This window comes from Euleptes europaea, chromosome 16 (genome assembly GCF_029931775.1).
Source record: "Euleptes europaea isolate rEulEur1 chromosome 16, rEulEur1.hap1, whole genome shotgun sequence".
NCBI lineage: Eukaryota > Metazoa > Chordata > Lepidosauria > Squamata > Sphaerodactylidae > Euleptes > Euleptes europaea.
Window position 1 is genome coordinate 54510952 of NC_079327.1, and position 18270 is coordinate 54529221.

General features: G+C 46.4%; 1 protein-coding gene across 1 annotated transcript in view; it reads right to left on the reverse strand.

Annotated features, from left to right (window-relative positions):
- Positions 1-18270, reverse strand: part of DMD (dystrophin) — a 1354185-nt gene that overhangs the window by 973221 nt on the left and 362694 nt on the right. Inside the window, exon 7 of the mRNA XM_056862020.1 lies at positions 14432-14550. Coding sequence (XP_056717998.1) covers positions 14432-14550 — 119 coding nt within the window. The remainder of the gene's footprint in view (positions 1-14431; positions 14551-18270) is intronic.

Below are 18270 nucleotides of genomic sequence, written 5' to 3' on the forward strand. Positions count from 1 at the left end.
GGATTACACTTCCTGTTTTTTTCCAAAGGTACAAAGTACAGTGCTATTAACACCATATTTGCAATCACAGCTATGATTTGAAGGTGCTTTCACACACGACACACTGAATATTGTACTTTCAATCCACTTTCAATGTACTTTAGCAATTGTTTGCAAGTAGATTTTGCCACTTCACAAAATCCAGTTGCAAAGTGCATTATTCAGCATGTGTGAAAGCACCAGGGTACACACATAATGTTCTCCTTATTTACATTAGAGTGGATGGCTTTGCCTCATGGAGCTAGCTGTCTCTTAATACCTCTTGGACAGGAATATATGCTCGGACATGTCCTATCTGGTTGGGTTCTTTAAAGATATTCTTTTATCCCTTACTGTTCCATGTAGGTAGAAAGCAGCAATTAACAATAAGATACAATATATTTGAGGTGTAACAGTTATTCTAACAAATGTCAGGCAATACAAATATTAATTTTCAAAAACAGGCAATTACAGCAGATACTTTTGTATGATTGATTAAGGCTTACCATGGAAGTTTAAACTGTAGAGATTTGAGCACTAAAGCAGGATGAATGTGGGCACACAGTATTAATAATTCTCTACTGCTACCAACTCAGTTTCAAGCTTTGATCACCCCCATTTCATTTTTAGAGGTAATTACTGATGCAATGATATCTACAAGTCTGATACCACCAAAGAAGAGGGTGAATTAAGTGAAAACAAACATTCAGCTCTAATTATCATAATGATTTTCATTTCTTTGATAATGCCCTAGTTGCACATCTTCTTCAAGCAATGCAGCTAAACAGCATTCATCTGTACAACTGTCACCATACATGAAAGCCTTGTCTCTAAATAAAGTAGCAAAAAAGCCCCCCAAATGCATCCCCTATAGCACTCTGAATTTCCATAAGCTCTTTTTACAATGTGGTGCCTTATTTTTTATTTCTCCAGGTCTGATACTGCAAAAAATAAAAGAAACTTGAACAATAGTAAAAGCGTGAAAGATGGTCCAACAGTGATTTCATCCTTGCTGCCTGGATAAACCCCTTCTCTTGTTTGAATCCAACACCAACCCTGTTCCAAGGTTACAATGAATGGCCATACAATGTATGTATAATGAATACTTGATTTTTCTTTATATGTGTGTCGAGTAATTCTCACGTCATGTTCAATGCATGTACAGCTGAACGTGTAATTGAAACTGCACCTTGATTCAGGTACTGGCTCCAGTTTCATTTGTAAAATAAACACATATTGGCCACTTTTTACAAACAACTAGAATGACAGTTTCAGCTGCAAAGTGTTACAGGCCAGAGGAAGCACACCTTTCACGATGTTGTAGGAGGAGGGGGAGGAGGAAAAGGAGGAGGAAGATGAGGAGGAGGAGGAGGAGGAGAAGGAGAAGAAGGAGAAGAAGGAGGAGAAGAAGAAGAGTTGTTTTTTATATGCCGACTTTCTCTACCACTTAAGGAAGAATCAACCTGGTTTACAATCTCCTTCCCTTCCCCTCCCCACAACAGACACCCTGTGAGGTAGGTGGGGCTGAAAGAGCTTTTTTGTTCTTAAAATGCTTTTTTATGTGTCAGTTAGGTTTGAGGGGAAGGAAATCTTCTCTCACAGGGAGCACTGAGAAGTAAGCCAATTATAGAGCAGCATTTAAAGGGGTGGGACTTGATTTGAGCTTGGGAGACTGTTTTTCTGTATTCGTGGTTCGATTAGCACACAGTCTCGTCCCTGATCATTCAAGACAATGCATACAGTCTCCCCCAACACTGGTTACTTTAATGTGTGATGAACCCAGGTCCAAGCAGGGAGACACAACCCATGCATAAAAGACCTTAAAGTGTCTTTTATTTTCAAGGTTCTAGCACGCAAGTTGAATACACATTCCTTTTAACTGACTTCTGTCCTACATTGTCAAACAAAACATTTGAAGCACTATCAAAATAAATAAGAAGCAGCACCATCATGGTTTATCACCCTGTTATCATGGTAATCATAAGTACCAGAAACTTCCTTCATCACTCACTCAGGCAGAGATCTGGTCTGGCAGAATGCACCTCACAAGAGGATGGCATTTGGAATTTATTTCAAAGATCAGAAAGCTATCTTGAACTGTCCTTGTGGGAGCTAAATATATATTTAAAAATCCCTATTGGATCAGAGCTGTGGCCTATCTAGTCCTGTTTCACATAGTGGGCCAACTACCTGCCTTGGTCAGCCAACAAACAGAGGCAAAGTCCTTCCCTTAATGTTGTCTCATAGCACTGGCATTCAGAGGTTTACTGTTTCTAGATGTGCTAATAGCCATTGATAGACCTATTATCTTTTAGCACTAACCAACTGTGCTGCTGTAGTGGTATGGATTATTCAATTTATTGAGAAATAAGACAGTCTACAGACCAACTTCTCTGAGTAGAGGGACATTTGTTGATTTGACTAGGAATGAAATGTTGCACAGGGTCAGGTTGTTGATTGTGAAAGAGGCTGGGAAGCAAACAGAGACAAAGTATGAAGGAACGATATATACACACAGTCAGGAGGAGCTGGGTATTACGTGAAAAGAAGACTAGTATTAGGAAGGCTGGTCAAGAGACAGGGTGGCTCAAAGAAATGAAATGGTACAAAGTAGGCTATGGCTTTAAAAATAGGAAGGAAAATAACAAATTAATGGATTGTGGAGAAACCAAAGCCAAACCAAAAAGTATGAAATAAAGAAGCAGGTAAACAAGGGAGGGCTGAGGACTGTGTGATACAGTCCAAGGTTATATATGCCTGCTAGGATTACAATTACCTTGACAGTTGTGGCTTTTACCAGCACTGCAGTACTGTTACCTAGCAACTCTAAGGAAGCAACGATCTGATCTTTAGCATAGCTGGTTATTTGTGTCTCCCTTTCCATGATTGCTTCTTTATAGATTTTTTTTAATGTGTTCAGTCCCTGATGACTTGCTTCTGGATCTGGTTTATGAAATAGGATTTTAAAATTGTTATTAAAACGTTTAACTGCTTGGATTAATGAATTGTGTGTGTGTGTAAAGTGCCGTCAAGTCACAGCCGATTTATGGCGACCCTTTATGGGGTTTTCAAGGCAAGAGACTAACAGAGGTGGTTTGCTAGTGCCTTCCTCTGCATAGCAACCCTGGACTTCCTTGGTGGTCTCCCATCCAAATACTAACCAGGGCTGACCCTGCTTAGCTTCTGAGATCTGACGAGATCAGGCTAGTCTGGGCCATCCAGGTCAGGGCGGATTAATGGGTTTTACTGATTTTTATTTATTATCTCTACTGTTTCAAAGTTTTATGTAGGAGTTAACATGAGAGCTCTGGGCTGGCTCCAAACCCGTAGCAACTAAAGGAATACCCTTCTGCTCACACAAAAGGAACTTCAGATCCAGTCCTGTGCATTCTTTTTTTAACTCTGTATTTTAAATGTTTCATACCATTGTTTAGTGTATTTTCTATTCAGGGACTCAAAGAAAGGAGGACAAAATTCTGGAAACCCTGGTCACTATTGGGAACTATGGAACCAAGCAAACTGCATTTAGTGTTCATATAGTGTTTGGGTTCAGTTTAGGGCAATGTGATGTGGAGGTGGGGGCAGAGGGAACATTTATCTCAGGTAGGGCCTATGAATACTCACAGCAACCCTGTCTCAATTATAAATAAAATATGACACAGAAACTTAACAACTTAAGACATGTAGGATCAGATGGATGCAGAATTTTGAGGAAGAAATACCCTTCCATCAATGGGAATCCTTAAGGACTAAAAAAATAAAATTCACTGTCAGCCAATCTGTCAGCCCTTGGCCCACAGAACCAGAAATCACCACAAAGTCATATAGAGTCCAAACAGATGGCTTTTACTGATCAAATAGGCATACAGTGCAAACGAATAAAATGACAGCTATGAGAGGCTCACTAGCTGGGAGATATTATAAGGCAGGAAAGGCGGGAGATTACACGCATGAATACAGTTTCCCAGGAGCTGAGTTCCCAGGCCTAGGTATGCGACCTTGGGGGGCAGACAATACAGCACAGAGACAGAGGCAATAACGAAACCGAGATAGCAGCCTGACATTCTGCTCCCCTCAAGGCCCCCTCCCAGTTCGCAAGGGGGCTGGCCTGTCCGGGTAAGCAATGTGAAAGGCGTCGACGAGGTCGGGGGCGGAGACATCCCGTGCGCGCACCCATTCGTCATAGGCAGGGGGGAAATGTTTCCAACGAACTAGATATTGCAGATTGCCATGGTGAATACGAGAGTCAAGGATCTTGGAGACTTCGAAGTGTTCTTCCCCCCCCACCATGATGGGTTGCGCAGGCGGTGGGTCCGGATGCCACCGTGGAGAAGCAACATGGGGTTTGAGGAGGCTTATGTGGAAAACAGGATGCACACGCCTCAAGGATTTGGGGAGAGCCAGTTCCACTGTGACAGGGTTTATGACCCGAGTAATGGGGAAAGGGCCAATGAATTTGGCGCTGAGCTTATGGCACGGTTGGGTGGAACGGAGATTTTTGGTGGAAAGGTAAACCAAAGCACCCACTTGCAGATCACCCCCGGGGGAGCGATGTTTGTCAGCTTGCGCTTTGTATTTACGTTTGGCCCGGTCGAGGTTGCTAACGAGCCAGGGCCAAGTGGTACGGAGGGCGTGTGCCCAGGAGGCAATGTCGGGGTTCCCCTCCCCCTCTACATCATCTGTAGGAGCGATGGGACTGAAATCTTGTCCATACACAGCAAAAAACGGGCTAAAACCTGTGGATTGATGCATGGCATTATTGTAGGCATATTCTGCTAAAGGTAACAGTTCCACCCAGTTATCCTGGTGGTAGTTAACATAACAACGCAAATAACATTCAAGTACAGCATTGACACGCTCAGTTTGACCATCAGTTTGAGGATGGTATGCACTAGACAATCCCTGTTCCACCCCCACCAACTTGAGGAAAGCTTTCCAAAACTTAGAAACGAAACCACTTCCGCGGTCACAAATTATTTTACGCGGAAACGAATGTAAACGAAAGATATGCGTCACGAAGAGGCGGGCCAGTTTCTGAGCAGAGGGGATCCCTGCGCATGGAATCAAATGTATTTGCTTAGAAAACAAATCAGTAACAACCCACAGCACAGTTTTACCCCCACTGAGAGGGAGATCAGTCATGAAGTCCATAGCAATCACTTCCCAAGGTCTGCTGGGCGTTTCAAGAGGTTGTAGCAGTCCCGGGGGTTTGCCCTGCGATCGTTTCGCAGCGGCACAAACGGGACAGCTGCGGATGAAGGAGTCAATGTCGGAACGCATTCCCCCCCACCAGAACTGTCTGCGCAATAAGTGAAGGGTCTTCAGAAACCCAAAGTGCCCAGCTGTTTTGGCTCCATGAGCTAAATGTAAAACGTCCTTCCGGAGAGCTTTGGGTACATACAATTTTGAGTCTTTGTACCAGGACCCCCCTTGTTCCAAAACACCAGGAGGTAGGGTATGAGCGGAACGTTCTAAAAGGCACTGGTCCCGAAGGACAGTTAAAAAGGATTCGGAGATGGGGATTTTGGAGGGAGCCCCCCCGTCGGTCATGGAGATCTGAGAAACAGTTATAGGGCTAGTGCTTACGTGCGGCGGCGCGCAGACTGCAGGCGGCTGAGCGGTCGGAGGGGTAGGAGGGGCGGGAACTCCGGTCTGTTGCGGTGGCGGCTGGGCAGCCGGTTGGGCTGGCGGAGCTTGCGAGTTAGGGAAGGTGTGCTGATGCTGGGATCGGGTTTGCACAGCCAGCATAGGTAGGGCCCCACGTTGCATAGGGGTGAACAGAGAGTTGGTGGGTCTTTCGAGTTTTACCGGATATTGTGGTAAACGGGAGAGGGCATCCGCGAGAACGTTCTGCTTCCCAGGGACGTGCTTCAGGGTGAAACGGAACTGAGCAAAGAACTCCGCCCACCGTTGTTGTTTCGCCGATAGCTTATGGGACCCCGTGAGGGCAGCTAGATTTTTGTGATCGGTCCAAACTTCAAAGGGTACTTTAGACCCTTCCAAGAATTGCCGCCATAAAGTCAGTGCATGATGAACTGCAGAGGCCTCTTTCTCCCAGATGGGCCAGTTTAATTGAGCGTGCGCAAATTTTTTTGAAAAGTAAGCGCAAGGGTGAAGAAGACCGTCCGGTCCTTGCTGGAGGAGAGCCCCTCCCATGGCTACATCGGAAGCATCGACTTGCACAATGAACATTTGATTTGGGTCTGGGTGCCGTAGCACCGGCTCCGAAGTGAAGAGGCGTTTGAGGGCCAGAAAGGCGGCTTGGCATTGCTCAGTCCATAGGATTTTTGCGGAGGGCAAGGCAGCCGAGCTTACTTTTCCCTTAGTTTTCAGCAGGTCCGTAATGGGTAGAGCCACTTGGGCGAAGTTAGGGATGAATCCCCGATAGAAGTTTGCAAATCCCAGAAATTGCTGTACTTGCTTACGGTTGGTGGGGGGAGTCCAATCGAGGACGGCTTGGACTTTGGCGGGGTCCATGCGAAGACCTTGGTGGGAGATGATGTATCCCAAAAACGTGAGTTTGCTTTGGTGAAATTCACACTTAGCTAGTTTAGCGAACAGTTGATGGTTACGCAGGCGTTGTAGAACTTCCCTGACCAGAGTCACATGCTCGTCCACAGTTTTCGAATAAATGAGAATGTCATCTAAGTAGACCACCACCCCACGATATAGAAGGTCATGTAGGATTTCATTGATGAGTTGCATGAAGACCCCCGGGGCCCCTTTTAATCCGAATGGCATTACAAGGAATTCATACATTCCGAAACAGCTAGAGAAGGCAGTGAGGTGTTCATCTCCTTCGCGGATACGGACTCGGTAGTAGGCTTCCACCAAGTCTAATTTAGAGAACACACGGCCTTCCTGTAATTGTCCCAAAATATCCGATATTAATGGGATAGGATAGGCGTTGGTCTGGGTAACCGCATTGAGCTTTCTGAAGTCAATGCACAGGCGAAGGTCGCCCTCTTTTTTCCGGACGAAAAACGCGGGGGCCGAGTTTGGGGCATTCGAAGGGCGAATGAACCCTCTGGCGAGGTTTTTGTCCAAAAAGTCCCGGAGGACAGTGCGCTCGGAAGCGCTCATAGGGTAAATCTTACTTTTGGTTAATGTGCAGTCCTTTACTACTTCAATCGCACAGTCTGAGGCCCGGTGGGGGGGTAAGGCATCACATTCCCTAAGGTCGAAGACATCTTCAAAGTCCCGGTATACAGCGGGTAGAGCCGGTGGTACTGGGGCAGTAGAGGTTAATGCTGGAACGGGCGGAAATGGCAGAGCAAAGTTTTGCCGATGCTGGTCGCAGGTGGGACTAGCGAAAGAGATAGTGTTTGTTTCCCAATCAATACTGGGACTATGTCCTTTAATCCAGTTAATTCCCAAGACCACTTCAAATCGGATAGGGGCTATAGTGAAGTCTATTTGTTCCCAGTGGGAACCAATTCCCATTGCCACCCCTATGGTGCGGTGATCAACTGGACCCCCCTGGAATTGGCTCCCGTCCATTTGAGCAAATTGGACGGGGGCGGGTAAAGCCTCTGAGTCGGCTCTGAGTGCAGCAAACGTGGCTTCGCTTATGAGAGAGCGACAGCAACCGGAGTCAATTAGTGCTTTGACGGGGATTTGTGGACCTCCGTTAAGTTGTTGTAAAACTGCATCCACGTAGACGGTGGAGTCCACTTCTTTGATTTTGGTAGGAGCATTCGGTTTGATAGGAAGATCCTGAGAGGTCTGTGGAGATGCTCCATTCACCACAGACCGGAGCCGTTTTTTGACAAGTCGAGGGGAGATTCCAGGTTTAAGGCTGGAGAAATCCAAGGGTTTTCCTCATCCGAAGAGGGAAAGCTGTCCCCCAATGGGGCACTTGTAATCCGAGACCCGGCGGGGTCGTTGGAAGCAGGCAGGGAGGCTGGGTCCCCGGCATGGAGTGCAGAGGGTGTGGGCCTTCCCGGAGCTGCGCTGCGGGTGGCCGCGGTGCCTCTGCGTGGTGGACGACCTCGGGCGCGGGTTGTCGTGCTGGGACGAAATAATTCCTGGCGGCGTGGGCAAACGGCTGCAAAGTGGCCCATTTCTCCGCATGTAAGACAGGCACCCCTCTGAAATCGGGCTTCACGTTCCTGGAGTGGACGTGGGGGATTTCGTGGGACGAGCAGTGGTGCCTTGGGTTGAGGCTTTTGGGTGCCCTTCTCCTTATGCTTTTGACGGACGAGAGAAATAAAGCGGCGGCGGCTTTCCACTTCCTCGGCTAATAGGATCCAGCCTTCGAGGGTATCGGGATCGCCCCGCATGTAAGACCAGTTCAGAATGTCAGGATGCAAGGCTTCCCTGAAATGATGGATTAGGGTGGTCTCGGGCCAACCTACAATTTTACTTGCCAGTCGCTGAAATTCATCGGCAAATTCCCGAACTGTAGCAGAGCCTTGTTTTAATTGTAAGAGTTCCGTTTTGGCTCTTTCCCCCAGGAAGGGGTCCTCAAACCTCCTTCTCAGGGCAGTCATGAAGTTGTTGAGGGAACGAATCGCACGAGAGCGGGTGTCAAACTGGAGGACCATCCAGTCAGCCGCTTTGCCTGTCAGGAGGGAAGCTACGTACCGCACCCGGCTATCTTCCGTGGGGAAAAGTTGACCTTGTTCTCGCATATAACTGTCCACTTGATGCAAGAAACAAGGCAAAGTCTCAAGAGATCCGTCATACGTAGTCCTCAATTTGAGTTGCTTCCAAGGGCCGGGCGCGGGTTGACCCGGTTGCACGGGTGGTCCGGGCGGAGGAGCAACAGGAGCTCCAGGAGGCAAGGGTGGAGCAGGCACATTAGCAGGTGGTTGCACGGGTGGTCCGGGCGGAGGAGCAACAGGAGCTCCAGGAGGTAAGGGTGGAGCAGGCACATTAGCGGGTGGTTGTACGGGTACCCCCTGACCCGGTATCGGAACGGGCTGTCTCTGAGCTATCAGGGTTTGTTGTAATTGCCTGTTCTCTTGAAGCATAAGTTCCATTACTTCCTGGAGTTGATCAACACGGTCGGAGAGCTCCCGATTCTGGGCTCGTAAAAGATGAACCTCCTCACTTGGGCCACCAGTAAGATGAGGCTTACTGGTACGGAAGCTCGTGGCCCATTGAGAGCTATCCCCATATAAATCCTCGTCATCAGACTCATCTGAGTCTCGACGTCGGTCAGCCAAACGGCGTGCGCGTTGGGTCGCACGCGACGGGACAAACGCCGGGGAAAAAGTTAGACCTGATAGTCCCAGTACATAGTCCTTGGGGCGCGTGTCCACGTTCGCCTGATTCCTAATCCTTGCTGCAGCCGCCCTGGCTGCTTCCGCCGCCTCTCTCTCTCTTGCGACCCTAGCCGCTTCGGCGGCTTGCTGATCCGCAAGAACTTTGGCGTTCTCAAGTCTTAGGGCAGTCTCTGCCGTAATGCGCGGCAAAAGTTCTGTCTCGAGGAGCAAGAGTATGGGGTCAGGTTCCCCGCCCAGCAGAGGTTGTACTCGAACCGCCAGTGCGGATGCCTCGGCTCCAAACGTCGGGGTCAAAACTTGAGCCAAGGTGGCTACCGGGGTGTCCTTTGTACATTCCACAAGGAGAAGAGCGGTGCTAATAGCGACTCGCTTGGCCTCAGCCTGACAGCTGGCCGCATCCGGGATCAGGGAAAAACCCTCCGGCGGGGCTCCCGCCATGGTAGAAAGAGTTTGTCGAGAAATAAGATTATCCAAAAGTCCAGTTAATATTTGTAAATCCTCAGTCGCCAATCGGGCATCGTCCAGTAATTGATCCAAGTCCTGAAGATCTAAACGAGCATCAGTATCCTCCGATGTTAACATCCAGAGACGTCCTGTAAGAGATTGCCACTGCGCCTGTACCAGTCCCCTCAAGCGGCAAACCTCTCGGGTCGTCCGGAAAAGTTCAGCGATTAAGTCTTGTAACAGAGTAGGGTCCTCTGAGAAGGGCTCCAGGGTAGTAGATCACCTGGAGAGCTGCACAGCTCCCATCCAAGTGGCAGGCGAACCCCCCTGGGCTCCAGCCTGGCTAGGAGAACGGTGAAGATGAGAGATGGCTGTCATAATGTCAGCCCTTGGCCCACAGAACCAGAAATCACCACAAAGTCATATAGAGTCCAAACAGATGGCTTTTACTGATCAAATAGGCATACAGTGCAAACGAATAAAATGACAGCTATGAGAGGCTCACTAGCTGGGAGATATTATAAGGCAGGAAAGGCGGGAGATTACACGCATGAATACAGTTTCCCAGGAGCTGAGTTCCCAGGCCTAGGTATGCGACCTTGGGGGGCAGACAATACAGCACAGAGACAGAGGCAATAACGAAACCGAGATAGCAGCCTGACACAATCACTAAAACTGGTATAAGATGTTCTACCAATGGTACAAAGGACATTGACAAGATGGACAAGAATTACAAAGGGAAATGCTAGAAATGTAGGGATAGACGGTACCTTCTACCATATGTGATGGACATGTAAAAAACAACAACAAAGAAGTACTGGAAAGAAATATGTGCCGAAATGCAGAACAAATTAAGGATTAAATTTCCCATGGAAGCTAAATATTTGCTATTGAGCATTTTACCAAACAATATCCCAAAAATTCTGGAAGAATTGTTTATATATACAGTGAGGGAAAAAAGTATTTGATCCCCTGCTAAATTTTCCCGTTTGTCCTCTGACGAAGAAATGACCAGTCCATAATTTTAATGGTAGGTTTATTGTAGCTGTGAGAGACAGAATAACAACAGGAAAACCCCCAGAAACCCAGAAGACAAAAGTCAGAGATTGATGTGCATTATAATGAGTGAAATAAGTAGTTGATCCCCTATCAACCAGCCAGATTAGGGTTAGGGTTAGGGTTCTGCTGTCGACAGAAGCAATCAATCCATCAGATTCCAAACTAGCCACCATGACCAAGACCAAAGAGCTGCCAAGGATGTCAGGGACAAGATTGTAGACCTGCACAAGGCTGGACTGGGCTACAAGACTATTGCCAAGCAGCTGTCAACCTCCCTCGGTCTGGGGCTCCATGCAAGATCTCATCTCGTGGAGTTGCAATGATCATGAGAATGGTGATGAAACAGCCCAGAACTACACGGGGGGAACTTGTCAATGATCTCAAGGCAGCTGGGACCATAGTCACCATGAAAACAGTTGGTAACACACTACGCCGTGAAGGACTGAGATCTTGCAGAGCCCGCAAGGTCCCCTTGCTCAAGACAGGCCCGTCTGCAGTTTGCCAATGCACATCTGAATGACCCAGAGGAGAACTGGGTGAAAGTGTTGTGGTCAGATGAGACCAAAATCGAGCTCTTTGGCATCAACTCAACTTGCCGTGTTTGGAGGAGGAGGAATGCTGCCTACGACCCCAAGAACACCATCCCCACCATCAAACATGGAGGGGGACATATGCTTTGGGGGTGTTTTTCTGCTGGAGACAGGACACCTTAACTGCATCAAAGGGACGATGAACAGGACCATGTATCGTCAAATCTTGGGTGAGCACCTCCTTCCCACAGCCAGGGTATTGAAAATGGGTCAAGGATGGGTATTCCAGCATGACAATGACCCAAAACACACGGCCAAGGCAACAAAGGAGTGGCTCAAGAAGAAGCACATTAAGGTCCTGGAGTGGCCTAGCCAGTCTCCAGACCTTAATCCCATCGAAAATCTGTGCAGGGAGCTGAAGGTTCGAGTAGCTACACATCAGCCTCGAAATCTTACTGACTTGGAGAGGATCTGCAAAGAGGAGTGGGACAAAATACCTCCTGAGATGTGGGCAAACCTGGTGGCCACCTACAAGAAACGTCTGACCTCTGTAATTGCCAACAAGGGTTTTGCCACCAAGTACTAAGTCATCTTTTGCAAAGGGATCAAATACTTATTTCACTCATTATAATGCACATCAATCTCTGACTTTTGTCTTCTGGGTTTCTGGGGTTTTTCCTGTTGTTATTCTGTCTCTCACAGCTACAATAAACCTACCATTAAAATTATGGACTGGTCATTTCTTCGTCAGAGGGCAAACGGGCAAATTCAGCAGGGGATCAAATACTTTTTCCCCTCACTGTATGACAACGGTGGCCAGAGTTACATTAGAAATAAAATGGAAATCAGAAGAGCGCCCTGTTAGAGAAGACTGGAAGAATAAACTGGCTGAATATCCAAGAATTGCAAAATTGACAAATTATGGCTGCTAATCTCCATAGAAGCCGGCATGACCCCATGTCAGCGTAGGTGCCACTTTATCATGGGATAAAGCAGCAAACACATCAGTGCGGGGGTATACACATGGCGTCCAGGAGCATTGGAGCTCCACCAGCCCCTGCTGCCAGTGCAGCCAGTCCTGGAAGAGAACGGCCGCGCCAGTGGGGGGGGGGGCTGTTCCCAGTGTGGAGCAGCCTTTAGGCAGCTTCCACAGCCCTTGCAATCTGGGAACACCCTTGTCAAAGAGCTCCAACCAGCCTCCACCAGTTGGGCTGCTTTGGTTTGGTCAAAAGTTTCCCAAAACATTAAACTCCGGGTCTCCCCCCCAAGTTTAATGAGTAGCTGCCATCAACCCTAAAAGTTGAGCTCCAGGGGAAGGATAAGGGCAATCCCCTCCCAACTCACTTCAAAATTTAAGTGCAACGCTTACCCTGCAAGGTAGAGGCCTTGCTAGGGAAAAAATACACTTCCAAATATGTCTCAGGTTTTTGGTAGGTGATTTCACACTCACACAAGACACTTAGATTTAGGCTTGGAATCCCAAAATCAAAAGACACAATCTATTTAAAGGCTAACAATTTATTTATAAGATTTATGCTGGTTTACAGGAAAGAAACAGTCATGAAGTTTTAAGCAAGAAAAAACAAAATGATTTAGCATAGCTAACTCATACAATACTTCAATTTTCCAAGGTTCACACAATTGTCACGGCTTTTTCAAAAGCAATGTTTCAATAGTTACCAGTTTCAAGAGTTCCTTCAGCATACAAGAGTTTCAAAAGGTTGTCCAAAGGTTTCTCCAAAAGATCAGCTTGACCGGAGTTTCCCCCTCAAGGGCCAAAATCAAACGGGTGGTGATGCCGCCTGCACAGCCTTCTTGCTGTGCCCCCAACGAGCATGAGTTGCTCAGGACTGCGCTGTCTCTATATTCGTTTTCTCAATGGCCTGAGCGCATAGAAGGCCAATCAGAAAACGAAAGTGATTTGTGGCTATTGCTTGGTCCGAATGTTGCCTCGCTAATTAATGCATTCGGGTGGTGAAGCCTGCAGAACCCCCTGCACCTGAATGTCATTCCAAACATTAAGATAATGGCTGACCGATTAGTTACCGTAACAAGGGACAGCCTTGCATTCCCGAAAGGGGAGAGGAGACTTTAACTAGTAACAGCTGGATGCCTATTTGGCTCTCTCCCCAAAAGCAGCTTTCAAAGTGTAACCGTTTTACTGCTCCAAAGTCCCAACAGCACAAAACTCATAGGCCTCCAGGCCTGAACCAAGGAAATCAGGAACCCCAAGAAACGGAGGGTCCTCAGCTTCTTGACAGCCCTCTTGTGTGGCGCAAGGGCTGAGCCACCTTTTCTGGTGGCATGGCCTCGCTTTTTTCAATGGGGTTGCTGGGAAGCCGCTGAGGATATACTCCCCCCTCCTTAGGAATGAGCTGCTTGTTAACAAAAAAACATCTAAAGAATTTCAAGAAAAAAATGGAATATATATTATGTGTATTTTTTTAAAAAAATCACCTTGATCATGCATAGTGAAATGGGTAAGAAAAGCACCATAACTTTACAATTAGATGAAAGGAAAAAAGAAGAAGAAAGGAGTATAGAAACATAACAATTGATAACATTGCAAGTGGAATTATATTATATGCCGTATTTGACTGTAATAATGTTTAATCTTAAAATCCTGCTTAATAAGCATCATATAGAATTCTTATGATTTGCTTTAAGATTAATGGAATTAATGGAATGATCGTGGTTAAATTATTATTGTTATTACTAATTAATTGAGTGGTGTTTATTGTGTATTGCACAGAATGCTATTGTTACACTTTTACAGATGTAATGATTTGTAATGGTAACTGCAGTTTGAGATTTGAGTTTTTTAAAATTATTTTTCTGTTTCTGTATACTGATTTTTCTATATTCTGTAACTGCAAATCTAAGCACCTTTCAACAAAACAAGCTACGTATTTCATCTTGAAGTATAACAAAGAACATTTTAAAATACAATAATTTGTTCAACTCAGAGTCTGATGACAGATATTATGCTACATGAATAAACAGCCAAATTAACTGAAGTATCTGTAAACATCTGTGCAGAGCACTCACGAATCGGAAAGTGGAAAAAACTAATGCAATAAGGAAAAGCCATTTTCCAATAGCAGGTAAGAAAAAAAATCATTTTCAAAACTGAACCCCATTTACACTGACCTTCAGGATCAAGGAGTTTCTCAATCCCCATATGTCGTTTGGCTATGTTGAATGCATGGTCTAATCGCTGTGTGGCTGACTGTTGGCCAGCAACACTGTCCCAGTCAAACAGGTCTGGCCTGAAAAAGAAGTAGAGCCATTAAATTACTAATACAATAATACTCTTCTTTATGGTAAGTAACATTTTGAGTGCTGGAAAACTGCATATGAGGAAAAAGTCTGCAAAGTCCATTATTCCCTAATATAAAATTAAACATTCAAACAAGAAATCCAGTTGACATCAGGGAAATACAACAACATCAACACCACCTTTACTGGCATGTGTTCGCAATAAGTTCAAAGACTGTAGAGTGCAAAAACTAGGACTAAACAAAGTCAAGATTTAAATTCTCGAAGCCTCATACCCAGTTGCAAAAATGTTGCTACTCTGTCTATTGTGACAGGATTTTGTCTGGAAATAAAAAGTTGCCCCTTGCTGTTGTCCGAAGCTCCATTCCAGTTAACGAAGAGTTAAGAAGTTTGCCTCGAATGTCAGCATAAAAAGGGCAATACAAAAAAACATGCCGTCATGATTCTACACATCTCAGTCTGCAAGGGCAGAGTCTGTTTATATATGGGGTTTTTCTGAAACCTCCCTAATAGCACAGCTGAGGGTAGAACATTAAACCTTGCAAGCACGTTGCTGTGGGTTGGTAAGGTGGTAGAAATACGATGCTGGGCCAGCCAAGGATGGTGAGATCCCCAGATATAATGGGGAACAGATTTTCCTGTCTGCACAACTATTTTCTTGGAGTAAATTAGCAACTATAGTCCCATTTTTTTTAAAAGGGAACAAAAAATGATCCAGCTAAATGGCATTTTCCCATGAGTATCCCTATAGCGTCGGCTTTTCAGAATTCACAGCAGGCCTCTAAGAGAAACTGGTGAAGATCTGCCACTACATACTCCTTGTATTGATTGGTCATAGAATCCAGTTACAGTGCATTTTGTTTAAGGTTTCATAATTGTTTCATAATTACAGCCTACAAAGAGTCTGTAGAGTATACGTTAGCGAAAACGCATGAACTAGTCATTGGGTGGGTTGTTACAAATATTTATTAAATTATTTATTATTCAAACAAAGATGACTATGATCGTATCCTTTAAATTCTGTTATTTCTACATATTGTAAAGGAAGTTCTCTCCTGACTCCAAAATGAAGGATCTTTAAATTGATGTTATATTTAATTAAGCATAAACATGACTTTTTGTTTTGGTATAATTGGTACACTTTTTTTTGCAGGGGGGAAAATCTGGATTGTTTAATGCCGTTATCTTACAGCCATTGATTTCCCCTTCATAGTAGGAAATCTTACAGCCCATCCACTCTCCTTAGTTACATAAAATCTTACTTCACTTCCAGATTAAAGTTTGCTTATGTATGTATGTATGTATGTATGTATGTATGTATGTATGTATGTATGTATTTACTTTGCATCATATTCTGTCTTTCTCACAAGGACTCAAGACAGATTGCACATAGTGAGTCACTACAATCAACAAAATGGAACATTCAGTAACCCATGCATCAGGATTTTAGATGTCGAGAACCACCAAAAAGAACTGAAGCATAGCATAAGTATAAACATGACACATTAAGTAGTACAGAGATTACATCATAAGATCCTGCTACAATAAGCTATACATAGCAGTCCAGACCACAGTCCCAATCATTTATCTAAGTAGGTTTGTGAATCATTTTGTAGGTTGCAACCATATTACCTGCTCAGAAAAGAGAGTTGCAGATGCACCAGGATGGGGCATCCTGCAATCACCCAAATCACATGCAATATATATTAAGGGTGGAAAGTTGAACCAACAAGAAACACGGCATAGCCCACAGACTCCATTGTGCCAACTGTACTAAAAATAAATAAATAAATAAACCACTGCTGCGGACATTCCCACAAGGCCTGAAGCACCTCAAGATGTCAAATACGAGTGTGACCAATATCTCTTTCCCCGTGTGGTGGCCAAGCCCCCTCCCCAGCACCCAATTGCGGCTCTCCCAACCCTACAGCCCCCACAGCTAGGACGGCTCACAAGATAGGGTGCGAAACCCAGGACTCTGTCTCAGAGCTCCCTGCTGTGTGGACTTAGAGCGAGAGTCAAAACACGTTGGTGGCAGGAAAAGCACAGAAAGGGCAAGCCCTTTGCACAAACACCTGAGGGGGAGAGCAAAGGTCACACTCTTTGGCTGACCTCTCTCGTTCCAGAACCCTAACAGGAACTCCATCTCTGGAGGCTTGATCCAAAGGGGAGGTCGCACACTGATAGGCAAGAAGGGGCCTGGTTCCCAAACCTGCTTCCCTGTTCCCTTTGCTCATGGCTAGGAGCTGCCCTGATGATGCTGCCTCCCACACCCAAGCCCCGCAGCAGTGTGGTTGAGCAGGGGCAGCAAGAGCCATGGCCTCCCAGCACCATGGAGATTGAATCGTAGAATCATAGGCTTGGCAGGGACCACCAGGATCATCTAGTCCAACCCCCTGCACAGTGCCAGAAATTCACAACTACCTGCATGGGAAGTCCTCCAAGGCAGCTGCCAGGGGAAGAGGCCCAAGTTTTCAACACCACACTGGGCTGTAAGTTCATTCCTTTGCCAGGCTCCACCCCGGGATAAGGCACTTTGTTGAGGCGGGGGGGGGGAAGACCCTCCATTCTAAGTGGGATAGGTTGCTACACAACCCTTGAAGCCATTTTCTTTCAGGAACAAAGCCCTGTGCAGCCGCAGTGGATAGATCATTAGCACTTGCTGAGCACTTCAGTGCAGGACAGGTGAGTGTGGTTAGGATGGTGCCAGCCTGTGCCATGGGGTGGGGGGATTGCTGTGGAGTTCTGCCCCATGGGCTAAGTAGTGAAGTCTCTGGTGGGCCACAACTGACATGGCTGCACCCAGCAAGGCACTCCTGGTCACTAGTTGTTGTTGCATGTGTCTCGTTTTTGTTTTCCTGCAGGTGAAGATTCAACAGGGAGATTTCTTGGGCATGGCTAGTGCTGTTCCCCCACCCCAACTTCTACTCAGTATGCTTTCCCAGCCCACCTCCTGGAGTGAAGCATTCCAAGTTCCACCCGACTCCACCCCACTTAGACTCATGCCACACCAGGGAAGGCTCAGTCCATATGCCTACGGAGGTGGCAATTTAAGTCATCACACTTCACCATTTTTGCAGTTCAGTATAAAGTCTATCTTGTGCCACAACTGTGACTCTGTCTGTTTGGTTCAGACTTCATGACAGGCGCTCCATTCCCCTCCCTGCCCCACTCCTTCCCCACCTCATCTGTGACTCCCCCTGAGGGCTGCCCCATGACATATCCAAGAGGGAGGGTTCTTGGGTGGCTTGGGTAGTTGTGGATCGTTGTGCAGGTGCCACTGATCCCCTGTCATGGATATCTGCCAAACAGCAGGAGCCCAGCATCACCTCCAAGGCTGACCTCACACCTTGTCCCCCCCACTCACCTCTCTGGCTTCTGTGTAAAGGGGGAATTGGCCAGTGGGGGGTCTGGCTGAATGAGCCTCTGTGATGTGGTGGTGACAGTGTCAGACTAGGATCTGGAAGACTCAGGTTCAAATCCCCACTTGTGCCATGGAAACTAGCTGGGAGGCCTTGGGCCAGCCATACAGACTCAGCCTAACCTCCCTCACAGGGTTGGTGTGAGGATAAAATGGAGGGGAAGAGAACAACGTAAGCCACTTTGGGTCCCCACAAGGAGGAAAGGCAAGATATGAATACAGTAAAAATAAAATGAATAAATGTGTGACTGTTCTAGGAAGGAGGGGCTCTGTCATCCGGTGCAAGACA